The 19,359-nt window shown below is 35.3% G+C and overlaps 1 protein-coding gene across 6 annotated transcripts; it reads left to right on the top strand.

The window, feature by feature from the left end:
* The first annotated feature begins 1,237 nt into the window (after positions 1-1,237).
* LOC104105528 (uncharacterized) lies at positions 1,238-17,106 on the top strand. 6 transcript variants are annotated; one of them, XM_009613858.4, is made up of 14 exons: positions 1,238-1,580; positions 1,669-1,720; positions 4,557-4,686; positions 7,475-7,529; positions 8,464-8,643; positions 10,130-10,811; positions 10,941-11,025; positions 11,645-11,732; positions 12,952-13,136; positions 15,361-15,493; positions 15,789-15,925; positions 16,166-16,240; positions 16,544-16,663; positions 16,814-17,106. In XM_009613858.4, the coding sequence occupies exons 3-14, from the start codon at positions 4,597-4,599 to the stop codon at positions 16,925-16,927; spliced, it is 1,944 nt and encodes a 647-aa protein (XP_009612153.1). In that variant the 5' UTR covers positions 1,238-1,580; positions 1,669-1,720; positions 4,557-4,596; the 3' UTR covers positions 16,928-17,106. The 6 variants fall into 6 exon arrangements, with proteins under 6 accessions (XP_009612153.1, XP_009612152.1, XP_009612157.1 ...); XM_009613857.4 differs by having other exon boundaries at positions 1,669-1,774; XM_009613862.4 differs by lacking the exon at positions 4,557-4,686.
* Positions 17,107-19,359: the final 2,253 nt, after the last annotated feature.

Here is a 19,359-nt window from a genome sequence, read left to right as displayed (position 1 = left end):
TTAAAATGTCACGTCAATAATACTATTAATGACATTCTAATGCTGGAATATACCCTCAAAATGCTTTGTGAAATAATGAAGAGCTTGAAAGTAGCGGAAAGAAAAAGCAGCCTTTCTAATTGTGGTAAGGGCAAAATGTAGTGTCCTCCTCTTTCCATGCATGAATAATGAGTATGATCAAACAATTTTGTCTGCAGCCACCAAAGGCACTATCCAGGAAATTGTTTTCCTTTTGTACCTTTGGGATGAAAAGACTACGAGAAAGACGTCTGGAATCAACACTTTTTTAAGGCCCGTTTGTTCATAATTTTTTTTTCTTTTTTTTAAATTTTTTTTCTTTCAAAAATGTGTTTGTCCATGAAAATTTATAAATTTTTGGAAACTTTTGTAAATATTTTGAAGATGAGTTTTTCAAATTCCCTACTCACGAAACTATAATATTAAAATGTATGTCCAAATATAATTTTAATTTCAAATATTATTTTTTAACTTAACTCCAAATATTACTTTTTCAAAATTACATTTTTTTAATGTCCAAACGCCTACTAAACCATATGATTTGGAAGCCTCTCAAGTCTCAACCGAGTACAATAGGGCTAAAGAGTTGTTTCTTACCTTTGGTAAAAAGGGATAATTAGCATATTCTTGAAAGAAAGTTTTGTATTAAATCTCCCGGAATATTAGTCAAATTATTTAACAAAGAGTTAGTAAATCTGGAATTTACATATATTTCTTTTTTGAAAAAGTAATCATTAATGTCCAGAAAATAAATAAAAAAATTAGTTATCCCTAACTTTATCTTCAAAATTAATTACTCCATGCCAATTCAAATGACATTCTTTCTATCTTGGGACGACCACTAATATTACTACTCCAACAAATATTATTTTATACATTCTTTAATACTCCTTATGTTCTAAAACAGCATAGTGGTCTTATCCTCAGATAATTGTCACCCACCCAAAGACTTTTAATGGGATTTAAGAAATATTTCAAATTTTCTTTGAAAGATCTGAAAAATGAGTGAATTTTTTCTTTGAAAAATATTCAAGGGGCGAAATCAAAGAACTGTTTAAAAAAATACTATTCAAATAACGGTCGATGATCCGGTTGGTTTCGAACCAACATAACACGTCATTAAAAAAGACACGTAGACCTTATCGGGAAGGAGAGAAGGTAAAAAGTCCAAAATAACCCCCTCTTTCATCCTTACCTATTAGTTGTACCTCACGTTCAGTACAGTCACGTACCCTGCGCATAATAGCGCAGCAGTCAGAGACAGAGACTGAAACAAAAACTAACAATAAACCACAGATGGAAGAAAGAGAGTAAACACACACATTTGTCCTCTACCATTTTTAGCAAACAAAAGCTTTACCTTTCTTCTCTTCCATTCTATTTATCTTCATTGCGCCTTTTGCCTAGGGCTTTTTTCTGATATTTATTCCCTAGTACTTTATAGCATTCAATTCCATTGAAGAAAAGTTACAAAACCTTAAATTGACTTTTTCTTTTTGGAAAAATACACCGACATTGTTCTTATTATGTGGCCGTGGCCGTAGAAAGAAAGAGAAATCACGGTAAAGTTACTGGACTTTGTTTGTTGCATGTTATTGAGTACTCTATGAGACAGTGCAACTTTCGTATTTATAATAATTTTGGCCGCAGTGGAGATTGCTATTGAAGCATTGCTGAGACGAACGACAAAAGGCTCGTTTTGGTGAGAGTGTAGGTTCGTTTTCTGCTTGTTGGTTAAACGAGAATTCAAGAACCGGTGAGTCATGATTAGTTTCATCGATGTGATTGCTTTTAAAAAAAAAAACAAATGTTGAAATTGTGTCTGTTGTTTTTATTTATTTCTTCTTCTCTTGTTCGATTTGTGAGTGGTTTGTATGGAGAGATTTTTCTTAGAACTGTTTCATTGATTGACTTGTATAGTACAAAAAGTTAAGCTCTGCTTCAATGCTTGATTAGTATGTGCAAACTCTCTCCTGCGACGATTAAATATGTGTGTATAAGTTTTACCTCGATTGATGTTGTTAACTGATAGTTTGATTTTTGTTCTTTACTGATCCAAGTTTGGATCTTAAAACTGTTAGGAAAAGAGAAGTCAGAAGAAAGAAAAATAATTTATTGGAAATGGTTTCCACTGTAGGATGATTTGGGGAAACAACGTAGGGGAAGTGCCTCACTAGACCAGTTCCAGAAAATGAGCTTATCTAGATAAAATTGATTGAATTTAATGTTGAATTTATACTCGTCTACTTGGTTAGCTTCTCCAGTTCAAGACAGGTAAAGGAAGCAAAGAAGAGAGAGTCAAAGAAAAAAGAAAAACAAAAAGGCAAAATAGAACTCTCTAGATGTTAGGTACCAATTGGGAATTTAAGGAAAGAATGTTAAGGTACACCTTCTTTATGCTATTAGCAATTGGATGAGGTATGGTGAAGAGAAAAAATGGGAGTTATAACTTGCGTAATCTTTATTATCATTGGCTGAGTTGTAGGTAATAAGAGATGAAGAGTGAAACTGTATGTAAAACTGTCCAAGTTTTGAGCACCAACTGGGAGGTGAAAGAAAGAGAAGGAGAGCGGTGAGATCAATTTTGTCCAATATCCTCACGCTTGTCCGAACATTTTCCTCAAACATAACTAGAACTTTCCCTACCATTATCTCATATATCCTTTTCTTACACTTCCAGACATAATAAAAGCAATTTCATGGATATGTGTCTCTTTGCTTTAGTGAAATCTTGGTTCCATAGTAGGTCTAAAGGTTTTACTGCACCACCTTGAAGTTCAAATAATACTAATACTTGCCTCCTTAGTTCCATTTCTCTTGTTGTGCTGCTATTTATCACATTCTAGTTTCATGCTTTCCTTTGGCAGTATAACATTGTTGCTGATGCTGTTACCTTCTGTGATATCTTGAGCGGTGGCAAAGGTTCCCTTGTTTTTTCCTTTTTTTTGAGGTGGGGTGGGGGGTGAGGGGGGAGGACTAATATTTAGGTTAACACCACTAAAGTACAGGTGATTTTATATCTTTGTTAACGTTTTAAGTGTTACATAGTTATGTATATAAGTATGTTTAGTCCCACATTGGAATAGGAGTAATATGTACTATGTAGAGTATAGCTATAAATAGGACTTCTTGTATTATATCGTGAATATAATATCAATAATATTCTTTTCCCGTGCTAACTCTCACATTAAGGATCCCCCTCTTTATTGTTGAAGAATCAATTTAAACAAAAGCATTGAAGCATAGTTTTAAATTTTGAAGCCTTTAAGTTTGATCTTGAAGCATCTTTTCTGGCTGCCCTTTGATGACACTTGTGAATAAAGGAGCATCTTGATCTCTTACATTTAATTTAACTAATTCCTAATTAAGTTTCTGAACCAGGGAGCATTACTACTGATAGGTTCTGTCTAACTTGGGAAAACTTCTTTTACTACCACTTATTTCATTTTTGTCGATTTGAAGAAGCAAAATTATCTTGAGCGGGCAATGTGCCCTGTAATCATGCTTTAATAAGTCCTATATCCTGGTACATACAATGGTTTGCAGAATTTCTTGCTGAGGTACTGTTGCATACAATAGACTGGTTGCTAGAATAATAATGCTTATGATGGTGAAACTTTCGCCCTCATATATAAGATCTTCGAAGTCCTATGTGTTTTTAGGAGTGGTAAGAAAGGTTTTTCTTCATTGGATGCGTCAGGTAGGAGGTCAGCACGAATCTGTCTAAACTGATCTAAAGCATCTTTAATTGAGCAAGGGTACATTCTAGATATTAGATTACCAAAACACTGATAACTTAGGGTCTTTTTCACCTAAAGAGGCTGTTACTTGTAAATAAAAGAAAATTAAAAAGGCAGTTACTAGTTCTGCAAAACTTGCACATCTATGATATTTGTCAATTTCACCTAATATTTATCATTAGGTTTGAGTGAATTCTTCCATGTCAGCATGAAGAGAAAAGGTCAATGTAGTGCATACCATGTAATTCCAACAATTTCGTCTTATAGAACCAAAGCAAGGATATCCAGAATCATTGTTCCCTTAGATCCTTATACCCATATTCTTAAGTTACCAAATGTATATTTCTTATATACACTGATATATGAAATTAACTTACCACTAGGCATGAAAGGGTTGAAAGAGAAACACAATGAACTTCTAGGTGTGGTTTATTACAGCATGATGTAATCGTTTGAAAAGAAAAACACTCCGCCGTGTTTTTCCTCGATCAGTACTCAGTCCACTGTAATTATCAAAAACCAAAAAGGAAAAAAGAAAATAGAAGATAATACAGTCAAATGGCTCCTCTTATTGAATTTTTCGGTAGGATAAAACTTCAAAGACAGAACTATCTTTCCTTTTTTTTTTTTTTGTATAAGGTATACAGTACTAAGTTTGTCTAGCATTAAAAATTTGAATATGCAGCACAACACTAAATTTATCTAGAGTTAAATTTGGGAGATGCAGCAATTGATTCAGAAAATTCCAGTCATTTTTTTATGCAACAAATGCTAAAATATCCGTTAAACTTTGTAAAGATGCACAAGGTTCACTATTCATGGGTTTTGGCATGGAAGGATGATGAAGTGTCTTCTTTGGTCCACTCCGTGTGCTTTCTTGCCTTGCAAAATGAATCCTCACCATGATGCTTCTAGAAAGCATAGAAAGGTTGGTATCTTTCCCTTTTTACATATGTTGAAGCATAAAATGCACTGAAACACTTTAAGTGGTTTCTACCCTTTAAGGTTGGTTTCTACCCTTTAAGGTTGGTTTCTTTCTCTACCAAGCACTTCCTGTCAAAATCTTTTCTAAACCACCTTCCTCTTTGACTAATTTTATCACCCAAGAGGCCCTTTTATTAATTTTATCACTAAAGAGTTAACAAACCATAACATAAAGGAAAATGTAAAAGCCTAAAGAACAAAAGGAGAAAGAAAACCCGTGCTCCCATCTCCAAAGTCACTTTCTCTTACTCAAAATTCATGCTCCACCCCAACTACCTAGCGACCTTCCCATAAGATGAAGGAAAAGGGAAAAGCCAAAAGAACAAATATGGACAATGGAAGAGCCATGCTTCCACCTTTAGTGTTGCTCTCACCCTAACCGCCTAGCAACCTTCCTTCCAAACATTTTTTTAATAAACATATGATGTGGTTTATCGGATGTCACTCTCTAGTCGAGGGTTTATCTGAAACAACCTCTCTCTCCTCCCAGGGTAGGGGTAAGGTCCGCGTACACACTATCGCCCCAGACCCTACTTATTGGAACTCACTGGGTTTGTTGTTGTTGTTGTGGTTTATCGGATGTGTGTGAGTTAGATGCACATCATGGGTTGGAACCTTGCCGCATACGAAAGCCTAGTATTCAAGTGAAAAAGGTAGAGTAGACCCATCATCTACCGAGTTTCAACTGCATGCATTTCTCGGTTATAAAAAATATATATTGTGGTTTCTGGGACAAGATATGTTGAACCTCTAACTAATCCATCGAGCACTTGCTACCTCCCACTACAAATATCGACAACCTGCTCGTCATAACTTAGGCAGATGAGAAGAATTACTTAGTGTTACCTTCTGTTGAGATTCGAACCTTGCTTTTCATTGTTGTCATTCTACCTCTTTGACCGTTAGGTCACCCTCTTGTTCTTCCTAAACTTATTTGAGAAAGGTACCTTAGAAACAGAAGATTGCTCTTGATTGGTTTGAGGCGGGCCAAAAAGGGAACTTTTTTAATCAAGTAAAAATAAGTTTCATTGATACGATGCATCAAGGGGATGCAATATACAAAGTCAGGTTTAACTCCTATAGAAAACTTAAAGAGCCAACAAATTTAAAAAATTGATTTACATCATTTACATCACAATGACTGCTCCAACAAAACAAGTTCATTAAACATCTAGTTTTTATGGAAGGAATAGCAACTGAAACTCCCTCAAAGCATCTTCGTTTCCTTGCCCTCTATAATGTCCAAACAATACAGCCTGGTTTAGATTGCCTTAGTCGTCTTCTTGATTTCTGCACTTTCTGACACCAGCTGATAAACGCATCCTTCAAGCTGTGTGGCATTATCCACTGCAAACCAAAAAGAATCAGGAACATGTCCTAGACTTCTCTAGCAACTTGACAGTGTAGGATCTGGTGTATGGATTCCTCCATGGCTACCGGCATAAAAAACATCTATTGCAAAGCTTGAACCCCCAGTTAGCTCATTTGGTGAGCTCCCTGTCTTCCCCATTTGAGGTGGAGGGTTCAAACCCCATTAGTAGCGTAACATCCCCTACCTCTTTCCCGCGCCCCTTTCCCTAATATAATAATAAAAAAAGTCCCTCGTCATCAGATATTCTGAGTAAACACGCTTCGTGCATCAATATCCAGCTAAAACAGGCCACTTTTGTAGGTAGTGCTCCATATCAACTTCCCTTGGCCACGTTTCAATTATATAACCAGTTTTTACCAACACGTCGTATCCTGTCTTGACTAAGAACACTCCGCTGCAGTCAATTGCCCATTTTATTTTTATCCTCTCTTTGAGAATTGATATTAGCTTGTTCCAGCATGTTCATTCAGGCCATTAGAGACTCTAACCCCTAGTCTTGAAAATTTCTTCTGAGTTGTATGTTTCAATAGTTATTACTTCTATGTTCTGCAATCATGGCATTGAGAAATGAGGCAATCCGATAGATACTTGGAAGTTCCTCTCTAAGGGTATCAGTACCAATCCAGAGGTCTTGTGACAATCTGATTGTTTCACCATTCCCCGTCTCAAACCTAATTTTGGCACTCACAACAATTAGACAAAAGGAGAAAGATAAGGATGGGTAATTGGTTAAGAGACCAAATAAAGACAATGTGATGCAAGTAAACACAAAGGGGTGTCCTTAAAGGTCAAGCGTCCCTTCAATATTTGTTAACCCATAGGTTCAGAAAGCAAACTACAGTTCCATCCCCTAGGGCCAAAGCTTTATTCCGCGAAAAGCCAAAGTTAGAAGTAGGTATGATGAGAAATCAATGAGGCAAAATATTGGTATTGGTTAGTTTTTAAAAAAAAAAAAATTAATAATAATAGTTCATTGATATGGTGCAAATATTCTGGTATACAAGTGGTACAGAAAAGTGGAGAATATATACTAAAACATAGTTCTCTACAAAAAACGCCCAATCAGTCATTCTAACTAGAACCTCGTGGGTACACCAAAAGCTTAATAAAGAAAAAGTTTGCCCGTAGTTTGTGCAAAAGTATTTTCCACTTACTCAAAAGCTCTCCTATATCTTTCTCCTCATAGTATCAACATTGGTGCCGAGGAGCTATATCCGTACATTAAGTATACTTATTAACCCCAAAAAGTGGCTTGATAATTTTGGTTCATAAGTAGTATAATTCTGCTATGTGACTGACAATTTATTATTCTCATCCTCTTTGTTTCCCATGAAATGCTTTTGTTGATTTGATAATATAGCTCTCGAACTCAAGGCTTGCAAATCCACTACTCCAGCTACTATGCCCAAGTCCAGGTACTCAGTTAACAATTAAGGCCCTTAACCATACACTGTAAAGTCGTACCTGAGTTCATTGAATATGTTCCTCCTTTATTTTAACCCATATACTCTAATTATATTGAAGCTTTTACTCTGAAACTTAATAAAGTCTAGGCTCAATAAAATTAGGAGAAATTACTGTGTGCTCCTAGTGGATCAATTATGAGTATGACAGATTTATTGTTTGTCTTGTTTGTCAAAACTTGTGCTTGTTGTTGTCTTTCTTGCAGGGGTTCATGCAAGAATTTAGTTTAATTTGAGCTAGGGAGATTAACTAGTGACAGTCTTGGTTTTAACTCCAAAAAGAAAAACTATAATAAAAGAAGAGGGTGTGGATATATGACCTTGGTTTGGCGATGTTGCTGCAAAATTGACTAGCGTTTGGAAATGATTTTAGTACAGATAGGGCCTGTTAGTTAATTTCTTATGCATTCCTGATTAGGTTATATTTATAGAGAATCATATATGTTGTATATATTTTCTAGCGTACCAGGAACTTTCCTGCCAAATTAATAAAAATGTTGCTTTACCAAAAACAGAAATGCCGTTAGGTTGCCCAAATTTTCCTGTACAGAAAGTTCGAATGTATTGCATGTTATGTACTACAATATATGTATTATTTTGATTGTTTACCCTTCCTCAGTGTCCACAATTATTTGAAGAGTTGGTCTCTTGCCTTAAGGTCATTCTACATAAGGATTGCCAGTTTCTGTTGGATTGCATTTTGTTTGTTCCTGTCTCCTCCATCATCATTGACTGATAGCTTTACAAGACTTTCTTTAATGCAAAAGTCATCTTCTTGCAAAAAAGCAATTATGTTTATAGGAATTGGGACATTGTGGCATCTAGCTTATAGCTTGCAATGGTATTTGAGAATGTTTATTCTGTCCTTTCATATTAAAAAATGCAGGTTTTTTCTACTTCTGGTTTCTTCAACTTTCTACCATGGGTCTGAATGAAAAACCTTTACACCTACATAGTCGAAATAAAGTTCAACATCCCTTGGCTGTATCCAGACATGCTTTCGGTGATCTATCCAATGTTTCTCCAGTGGTTTTTCTCTACCTCTTAAAGGAATGCTATGTCTACGGTAAAGTTCTTTCCCACACTTTGTCTCTTTTTAAAAGATGCTGTCTTGCTCCAAGTTATCATTCCATCAGTTTTAGGAACTCTTTTCTTTGAATACTTTGTTTGCAATTAAATATCCGATCATTCTTTTGGTTATTTCTTTTTTTTTCCTTAACCACATGACAATTGAACCTTTTTCAACATAATGATCAATTAATATAGGAGTTGACAAATCATTTGTTGGCTGCTTAATATATTTTTTCCCCTTTTGAGGCGACTTTCTTCTTTTAAGAAATTGAATCATAACGAGGGACATGGGCGACAATCTGATATGGTAAAGAATGAAGAAGTGTTGAATTGTCATTCTACCTCTGCTCCTCTTGTCAATGACATTTTTTCTATGCCTGAGTAACTACACAGTCTCAAAAACCATTCAAATCTTTCAGACTCCAAAATGGAAGAAGAGGAAGCGAGCTTGACCCATGAGTTTTGTCATCATTCTCTGAAGTTGTAGTCTAAAATACCCTGTGAGATATGCTTATCAGCCACTGGTCCACCTTGTAGATTTAACCACCCTAATGATGTGGATTGGTAATATAATTTAAACTTGGATTGGTATTAACTAGTTAGAATTGCATTTGGGGTTGAAGTGATGCAGTAGGCACTTTATACAGCAAAACGACTGTGCCAGACCACTGTGTTACAATGTGTTTTGCTTTCAAGCGATGTCATGAATGATTGAGGCTTGATGCGAAGTGCCATAGACACATGCCTAAAGAACATTGGGGATATCATGCATATGACATGGAAAATGACAGATGGGAGAAGTTGTGGATACATAATAGGAGATAGATAGAAGAAGCTGTGTATATTGAATTAACCATTTCCACTCCAGTGTCATTCGAGCCAATGATGATTTTAAGTGGACTATTAAAGATAATGTAACTGTAGAACTTGATAATCTACAAAAAAAATTATTTATTCTTCAACACCTTTGGCAATATGAAGTATGAAGATCTAGGTAAGATATTTTTGTTCCCACATATCAAAAAGACTTCTATGTACTCCTTCCATTCATGCAAAAAGGAGTCGATGAGTACCATTACTATCTTCTGTGTGTTTTCATGAGAATAGTTTTTGAGATGAAATAGCAGGTTTGTGTTGCAAGAGAACAAAAGCTACACGCAAGTCAGTTATTTTTTCCCACCAATATGGTACAAAACAGACATGCCAGTCAACATATTAAGTAATATTTCATGGGGTGTCTTCGGTGGGTAGAGACACTGGCTTAATTCTTTCATTAATAAACATTGACTAGTCATTCGTTGCCATATTGTTAGAAATATCTTAAGCTTTATTTCCTAAACCCAAAGCAAGATTTTAGGGCAATAAATGGAGCGATATCTCGAAGTCATTTTTGTTTTCTTCTATGGATGATTACAGTGTAGCTCAATTTGATAATATTTGATCATGATATCTTTTCTCACACAAGTTATTGTTTTACATAGGAACCTGCAAGGCGACTGCCAAGTTTCGTGTTCTGCAACAGCAAGTGTTTGAATCTCTGTACAATGATCCTCGGCCCGGAGCAGCCATCTTTGTTGCTCAGTGCCTGTACGTGTTGCCTATATTTGAGTCACACTGTGATGGATTCAGTCATTTGATAATATCTGCTCTTCATCGTTTCCTGAAAGTGGGAAATGGCATGAAAGGTATATTGAAAGCTAAACTATTGGCTGCCAAATTGTTTCTGGCTATTGTTAATGGCACTCTGGTTCATGATGAAAGAATCCTAGTCAAAATCCTTGAACTTTTTGATGTCAGTCTGTCAAACATAGAAAAAGCTATGTATGATACAGATGAGAAGGATCAAACATGCCATGAGATGGCTAAGGTATTGGTTGAACAATATATTCTTAGGTTAGTAGAATCCCAGTCATACATGACCGCAGTTTCTTTGTTGGAGCACTTTTCTATCCGGGAATCTGGGGAATCTTTTCTACTTAAAATGATGGAAAGCAAACAATACAGAGCGGCAGAAAAGTGGGCAACTTTTATGGGGAAGCCAATCTTGTGTACCCTTGTCCAAGAATACGTTGACAGAAAACTGCCAAAGCATGCTTTTGATGTTATAAGGCAACACAATCTTCGGAAGGAGTTCCCAGAAATATATCATCAATACAAAGAAAGGCAAGTGGATTCGTCCACTTTTGTGTGGCTTAGCATTTCAGCTATATATATATATATATATATATATATATATATATATATATATATATATTTATGAATAGTGCTGACTGTGACAGTATTAATTTACAGCAAACTGAAGAAACTAGCAGAACAGGGTTGCTGGGACGTTGCTGAGGCGAGAGTGAAAGATGATCCACAACTTCTTGAGTACTTGGCAAGTACACAGCTACAATGACTTTTGTCAATTTCTAATTCATTTTAGTGCTATTACATTTGTTGTCAATTGCTAGCTTTATTCTTGTGCTGTTGAATTCGTTGTCAAGATTACTTGTTAGTAGTCTTGAGAAGTGCTACACATAGAGCCTGACATTTAAGCGTCAGATTCATCTCATAAGTATATTAGTCCTGATCAGTTTCTTGTAATCTGATGAAAAAGAGATGGATTTTGAATTAGAGTGAGGGCATGCTAAGACATTTCTTTTCGTGCTTTCGATCTTCTTACTTTGAATAAAGACTAAAAAAATAACAGATAGGCAGAAAGGCTTTACACAAGACCACAGAGCGAGAGAGAGAGGGGGAGAGAGAGAGAGAGAGCCTTCGCTTACCTGCTTAACCGCACCGTCCTATCGTACCTATATAGCCTTTAGATGTTGAACTTATTCCTTAGAATTTGAATTCTTTTGTTGTTGGGCTGACACTCGGAGATTAATGTTCATGTGAGACCCGTTAAAAGTACCTTGTGACTTTGCAATATGTGAATGTGCAATATCACTTGAGTAAAAACTTATATGTGTTGGCTTTTTATCGTTTTTAATAAATTTTTCATGAAAAAGGTTTATTTGGCTATGGAAGCTGGTTACATGGAGAAGGTTGAGGAACTCTGTGAACGGTATTCCCTTGAAGGTTTCATAAATGCCAAAGGTACACTGGATCCCTCTATTTTTTGTTAAGCAACCAGTCTAAGCACTTTTTAAGTTTTTAAATCTAAACACTAATGAGCTTTATTTGCTGACCTCTCCAAAAAGTATTAATCTGCATAAATGTTGAATCAATATGAACTAGAGCAAATTTGAGTCTGTTAAGGTTGCCTTTGACTATGCTTTCTTCTGCTGCAACCTTGCATTAGATCTTTGCTGAGATTCTCTTGGTACAAAGTGTATGCTTTTGTTATCGACTATGTTGAGGGGGTCCACCCGAGTATGGTTATTCTGAAATGATGCGACTTAAATGACACATATGAAATTTACTAGCTGTTCAACCAAGAAAGTGATTTAAGAGGTTGCAGATCCATGAGTACTCGTTCAAATGTACAACTAAGTGATTTCATTTTATTGTTGTTTGAGAAGTCATTCTGGTTGATTCTGGAAATTTTTGACTTTGCATATGGATCTATCAGTTTCATATCCATAATGGATTTAAACCTTTAACTTTTGACTTCATAGCTAGGCAACCAATTGATTGTGAAGGACCTGATATCCATGAATCTGAGAAACCTTTCGCCAAGAGGATGGATAATCAATTGGAAGTGGTTTTTCAGATCTAGAGAAGTGGGACTAAGATTTGAAAGATGTAATAGCTCCGGCTAAGCAAAAGAGTTATTCTAACTTATATTCTTGCCTTTTAATTTTACAAAAGAGATGGAGCCCGAGATATACCCACTAGTAGCTGAGACATGTGCTACAAGAATGAATGTCTAACATCTTCTCTATGAAGATGTTGAGTGTCCGAGTTTAAGAACCTTTCATAGACATATATTCATATGCACTATTTCTGAGTTCTTCTGAGTTGTTTCCAGTATAATTCCCTTAGGGGTCGTTTGGTAAGCGGACTAAGTTATCCCAAGTTTGATGGGATAAGGTGTGGGATAAGGGGGATAAGGTGGGATATCCAGTATTAAGTCTAGGATTAAATTTATACCATGTTTGGTATAAATTTAATCCCTTACCTTATCCCCGTACCAAACTACCCCTTAGGCTTTCATTTAATAAAGATAGATGCTGCCTATTATGTTTCTGGACTTGGTTGATTCCTTTTTTCCTTTTAATTATTTCTGGATGTTGGCTTGTGGTTTATTTCAAAGTTGCCAGCTCCGAGTAAATTATCGTTTTGTCTAACTCCTACCTTATTCTTACTTGTACAGCGCTTGAGGCAAATTTTCCGAAAGACCGATACTTGCAGCTTGATGAATTGTCAATAAAGGAAGTAGTCTGGGTAGATGAAGTGAATGGCTTGCATGATGCTACATGCCACATTGAAGAATGTAAAGTTGTGGGCATTGATTGTGAGTGGAAGCCTAATTACGAAAAGGGAAGCTCATCTAACAAGGTGATTTTGGATAAAAGCTGAGTACTTTTTTTAAGTAGTGGTCCTTACCAACTCAATATCAAGCTATTTTATTTTTAAAAGGGTGGTGGTAAAAAAAGTTTGATTCCTCGTTTCTCACAATCTAAAAAGGGCAGGGAAGCCCGGTGCACTAAGCTCCCGCTATGCGCGGTCCGGGGAAGGAACAGACCACAAGGGTGTATTGTACGCAACTTTACCGTGCATTTCTTCAAGAGCCTGTTTCCACGGCTCGAACCCGTGACCTCCTGGTCATATGGTAGCAACTTTACCAGTTACGCCAAGGTTCCCCTTCTTTCTCACAATCTAAAGAGGGATCTAAATGTATGACTGATGAAATATCTTGGACTACACCAGAATCAGCTTAATCTATCCAGGCAAAGTGAAGATATTTATGTTGATACATACCTTCCTAACTAAAGTACCACAACAAAGTAGTTACTTCTTCCCTGAAACATAATGGACTTCGCTTCTCTGTGCTCTTCCCCCCTCGGGGCTGATAAGAAAATGAGCCTAGAAGTCCAAAGACCAATTCATAATAAGTTGCGTTTCATGGTTCGCTCGTGTGACAAAAGAAGAATGCATGTGAGTAAATCCCGTTTTGTTCTAATCTATTATTTACTCATAAGGATCTAATGTCATTATTAATTATGGGTCATGAAAAGGTTCTGGGCTAAGTTTCCTGGTCCCTTTTTTGTTTAATTTCTCTCCCTCTGGAATCAGGCAGAGTACATAATTTGGTGATTCATCCATCTCTTTATTTTGTCTAGGTAATAGAAGGTTCCGAGTTTTCCATTGAACTGATTTAACTACCCCTTGCTAATATGAAAATATGAGTGAAAGTTCCAGTGTTTTGTGTCTCTCATGATGAATAAAGGGGTACGTCTAGTGATTAGGCTTTCAATGCTTTTTTGTGTATTGTATCTGCTTTTTTTGAATATGATAGTGAGAATTTTGGAGCTATAGGATATTCGCCTTTTGCGATGGGTGGTAAAGATATGATGTTCTCCATCAATGTCTTCTTGTTGGTTTTTTAAAAGATAGGGCAGCAAAAATATTAAAAATATTGATTGAAAAATGTCTCTCAATAATTTTATTAAGCATAACAAGGCTTTAAATAGCCAATTAGGAACATAATCTGCAGAAAAATCTGCATAAGAAGAATTTAAAAAATCCAAAATATCTCAAACCTAAAAAATCTAATTAAGTAACTTATTATGCTAAAAAAGTTACTGCAGTAACTGAAAGCAACAAAATTTCAATACTCTTCCTTTGCTTCAGTTGCTGCAATTTAAAATGTTGCTCCTCCTCAATTCTTGCTTATGTTGTTTGTGCTTGAAGATTGTTTTGAGTATCGCTGAAATTGCACACTTTTGTAGTGCAGTTTTTTTTCTTCTTTTCTTCTTTCTTTTTGTCTTATTGTTTTGTGCATAAAAAACACCCTTAGTGACCCCGTCTTATCTGAAATCTCTTTTGAAAGTATTTGATTCTGGACAATGATAGAATTTTCAGGGATTGCTCGTAAGGATTGTTTTTCCACTATAACATTCAACAAATCATAGGTTTTAAGATATGATTTTATTTTCACTGAGCAAATCCGATAGTTTTCGCCGGTGAAAGTTTGTGGAGCATTCAAAGAGAGACTGATGCTTGCCATGTTTGAAAATGGGTTTAAAAATTGATATTGGTTAAAAATGATTTGAAAATGGTTCTTTGGAAGAACTCACAGATCTGTAAGACCAATGAAGCTCTTGATACCACTGTTGGTTTTTTAAAAGATGGGGCAGCAAAAATATTAAAAATATTGATTGAAAATGTCTCTCAATAATTTTATTAAGCATAACAAGGCTTTAAATAGCCAATTAGGAACATAATCTGCAGAATTTAAAAACCCCAAAATATCTCAACAAACCTAAAAAATCTAACAAAAAATTAAATTCAAAAAGTAGATTTATCCTAAAACTAAGTAACTTATTATGCTAAAAAAGTTACTGCAGTAACTGAAAGCAACAAAATTTCAACACTTCTCAATCTAGTCGTTTATTGCATTCTTTCCCTTCATTTAGAGACGACAAACTTTATAATCTTTAACTTGAGTGTCCTTGTTGTTAGGCATGATAGAGAATACGTTAAAAATGACTGACTCCTTTGGAGTGAAGAAAATGCACGTTCAACAGTATAATAGCTTTTCTATTTCCCCCTGCAACAGGTTTCTATCATGCAGATTGCTTCTGACAACAAGGTTTATATACTTGATCTGATAAAGTTATATGAAGATGCTCCGGATGTATTGGATGACTGCTTAACCTGCATATTGCATTCAACAAGAGTACTGAAGCTTGGTAAGAGAGAACATTGTCTTGTAGGAGATAACAACAACATTCTTAGGCATTTTCCTGTTTAAAGGTTCATTACACCTTTTATGCTCCAAGAAAGAAAACTCGTCGATTTTCATGGCTTCTTTTCAATTTTGCACTACTTATATCGAACAGTATGCATTCATTAAGGGTGAACGCTGATATAACAATATATTTGTATGGAACACATTCCTGCTTTTCTTTGGTGTAGCGGTATATTTTCAATCTGTAAACTCTATTTGCAGAGAAATTTCTGCAGTCATAATTGGGTATTTTCCAGGTTACAACTTCCAGTGTGACATGAAGCAGCTTGCTGGGTCTTATGGACAGTTGCAATGCTTCAAGCACTACGACATGCTACTTGATATCCAGAATGTGTTCAAAGAACCAGGGGGTGGTCTCTCTGGTCTGGCAAAGGTAATTGATACATGTATTCTGCATTCTTGCATTGTCACACACACACACACACACACACACACACACACACACACACACACACACACACACTATATATATATATATATATATATATATATATATATATATATAGGGTACAAATTCTTGTTGGTTCTTTTGTCAAAAGAGATGCAATTTTTATAAGGAAAACGACGAATAATTCTACTCCATGTTTTTTTTTTGGTTTCTTTCTGGATACAGAAAATCTTGGGCACCGGATTGAACAAAACAAGAAGGAATAGCAACTGGGAGAAACGGCCTTTAACTCAGTTTCAGGTTTATATGATATATGTTTATACATTTTATTTTATCATGGATAAACAGGAAGTGCTAGTATATGTGGAAAAGCTTCCAGCAAATGAAATGTATTTATTTTAATTGTCTATTCTGCTGTATTTTCTAAAGAAATGAGATCAAGAAGCTAGTGACTTTGTCCTTGTGAACTGATAAAATCTGATGTTACCATTCTCCAAAAAAAAGTGAATGATAAGATCTGATCCTTGTGCAGGTAAATAGTGATTTTGGCTTATGGTTCTGTATTATTAGATAGTAATACCTCTTATTTCTACGGTTGTGCAGCTAGAATATGCTGCTCTTGATGCTGCTGTTCTTATTCACATATTTCGTCATGTTCGAGACTATACACAACCTGCTGGTGACCGTGGTGGGCTTTCCAAATTGGAGTGGAAGTCTCACATTGTACGAATAGAGTACCTCTTCCCTCGTCTCTGTTTTTTTCCTCTTAAGACGTTCATTCTCATCAGGCTCAGTAGGCATTCACTGTATGTTACTACTTCTATCAATAAATTTTTGTACGCTCACGTTAACTTGTGCTTAATATTTTTGCAGGTTTCCCATATTGATAATTCAAAAATTTCAAAAAAGGAAGCTAAAAGGCGAAAGGCCAAAGCTGATAAAGCTCCACAAAGCATCAAATCTAAGGAGCTTTTTGAACAAACTTAAACTTAAAGCTAGGAAATATAGTTATGATACACCTCAATTTTACTCTCTAAGTATTTTTCTGAGAAACATGTTAACAGCTTAAACTGTTGCTGGTTTGTGTGTATATAGAATAGCATAGCATTAGTAGAAAAATACTACTTGGTAAAGCTTCAGTTGCTAATCTTTAGTACTTATTACTAGCTTCTGTGCGTATACTTTCAAGTTTTCGAGTTTGTTAGATGGCTTATTTAGAGGACCTTTTGTGAATCAACCGATCTTTGCATTTGTGGTACTGACGCGGCTACTGTCTATTGAGAACCATTTATTGCTGGTTCAAAACTATTTCCAATGGTGTACGCGGAATGTTGCACAGACAGCGTCAACATATTGTCGCAATTCGTCTTAAAATTTTGTCTATACAATCTTGGAATTGTCTATAAGAACACCTAAAAGTCTCCCAATTAATTCACCAGCGGCGGAAGTAGCTTTTTAGCTTGCCGAATGGGGGTGTGCGCGCGTCTCTGTGTGTGTGTGAGAGAGAAAGCCATTGAATTTTAATAAATATTATATTTTGAATATACAATTTCAAATATTCAATTTGTTTAGTGTTAGTAACTTGAAATATTGAACTCATCGTAGATGATGATGTACGTCGAGAAGGCTAGTCATTGTTGCTGTATGTGGAATAGTTTAAGAACATAACAAAACTTGCCAAAAACTATTAATCTTTATATTCCCCTAAAAATTGATGGATTAAGTTGTTTAAGAGTTAAGACCTACGGTATCCCGGAGGTCAAATGGTCAAATTTCCGATAAATCCTGAAGTCAAAACCTTATACTCCCCTCATTTCAAATTAGATGATATCGAGAGTCAAACAGTATAAAATTTGATCAATATTTTAAAATAAATTTTTTAATCATACTAATATGAGAAAAATTGCAACTTATAGTATTTCTCATACCGTTTTTGAATATCTAAATTTTAATTTTAAAATATTGAGTTGAGTTAATCCAATTTAGCTTTAAAGTTTAATTAAATTAACTTTCGATAAACGAAATGTATCATCTAAATTGAAACATAGGGATGATAATAAGTACTTTTTTGTGGTGTCCAGCAAATCTTACGTGTTTGCACTCTCTGCCTATCGATGGTTAATGTGACCATTTTCACCATTGAATCAGACTAATTTAATTTAATTTTTAAGTTAAAATTGAAATAGTCATATATTTCATGAAATATTACTACTAGTCATAATTTTTCATAGTAACATTTTGGAATAGAAGATAAATATTTTTATAGTATGAGAATTTTGTACACTTTTTAGTTAGCCCAACCAATGTTTATGAACCTCCGCCCGAGTAATCGTCTATATATTAGCAGTCCAACATTTCTAAAGCCTTAATCTTCTCTCCTCCATTCCTCTCTGTCTCTCTAACCACAAAACCATCACAAAAGACTCAGAGAGAGAGAGAGAGAGAGAGAGAGAGAGAGAGACAGAGAGAAAGAGGAAAGAAGAAGAAAATGGAAGATTTCGCTTTAGCTCATCGGAGATATGTGAACAGCGGACAAAGGATAGGAATAATCGATGACAAAGCCTATGCAGTTAATAACATCTACGTTGTTCGAGCACATCATCATTTTCCGACAACAACATCGACGGATATGATGCCTTCTCATAAGTACCAAATCTCAAAGTCAAGTAACTATCAATTACCAGAGAATCGGCCATGGTATTCAACGCCTGAGCTTAAAAGGAAGAAGAGGGTGGCCAAATATAAGATATATTCCATGGAAGGAAAAGTCAAGAAATCTTTCAAAAATGGTTATCGTTGGTTCAAACACACTTGCTCTAGAATTATTCATGGCTTCTAATTTAATTTCTTCGTCTAGGCATGTAATTTGTTTGTTTTCTTTTATGTAATATTCGTGCATGTTTACATGCATGGTGTTATGACAATTACGTTATTGTATTTCTTCAACAGCTGTATTTCTTCCTTCGTCATTTTCTTTTTTCTTTTGGTTAATTTCCTCGAAAACGTAATTCCCTGGTGTACATGTGGATTTGATTGTGCAATTCTAGTGGCTCCCTTTCACATTTAATATTTGTCGTTTTATGTTTGAATTTTTTGTTTTAGAATTTATTAGAGGATCAGGAAATGAAAGAAAGATGGTTTGAAAAGACTTCAGGAGCCTTCGCATAGTCATACATATAAAATAGATTTTCTAATAAAAATATAGAGTCTAAACAAAAGTTAGTGAGTTCGGACGAGTCCGAGGTACCATTATGTGAGATATTTTCCGAGGTACCATTAAACTGGAAGTCTTGATAGTGCATTATATGAGTTATTATTGTGTAGGTAGAAGAAGCAAGAATCGGGTGTTATTCGGTTTGTGTTTTAATTTAAATAGGATCCTTTTTGTCTTTATTCAAAGAATATGAGCAATATTTCAA

This window comes from Nicotiana tomentosiformis, chromosome 1, assembly GCF_000390325.3.
Source record: "Nicotiana tomentosiformis chromosome 1, ASM39032v3, whole genome shotgun sequence".
Lineage (NCBI taxonomy): Eukaryota > Viridiplantae > Streptophyta > Magnoliopsida > Solanales > Solanaceae > Nicotiana > Nicotiana tomentosiformis.
Note: the sequence above shows the minus strand (reverse complement) of the source record. Positions and strands in the feature narration are given on the sequence as shown.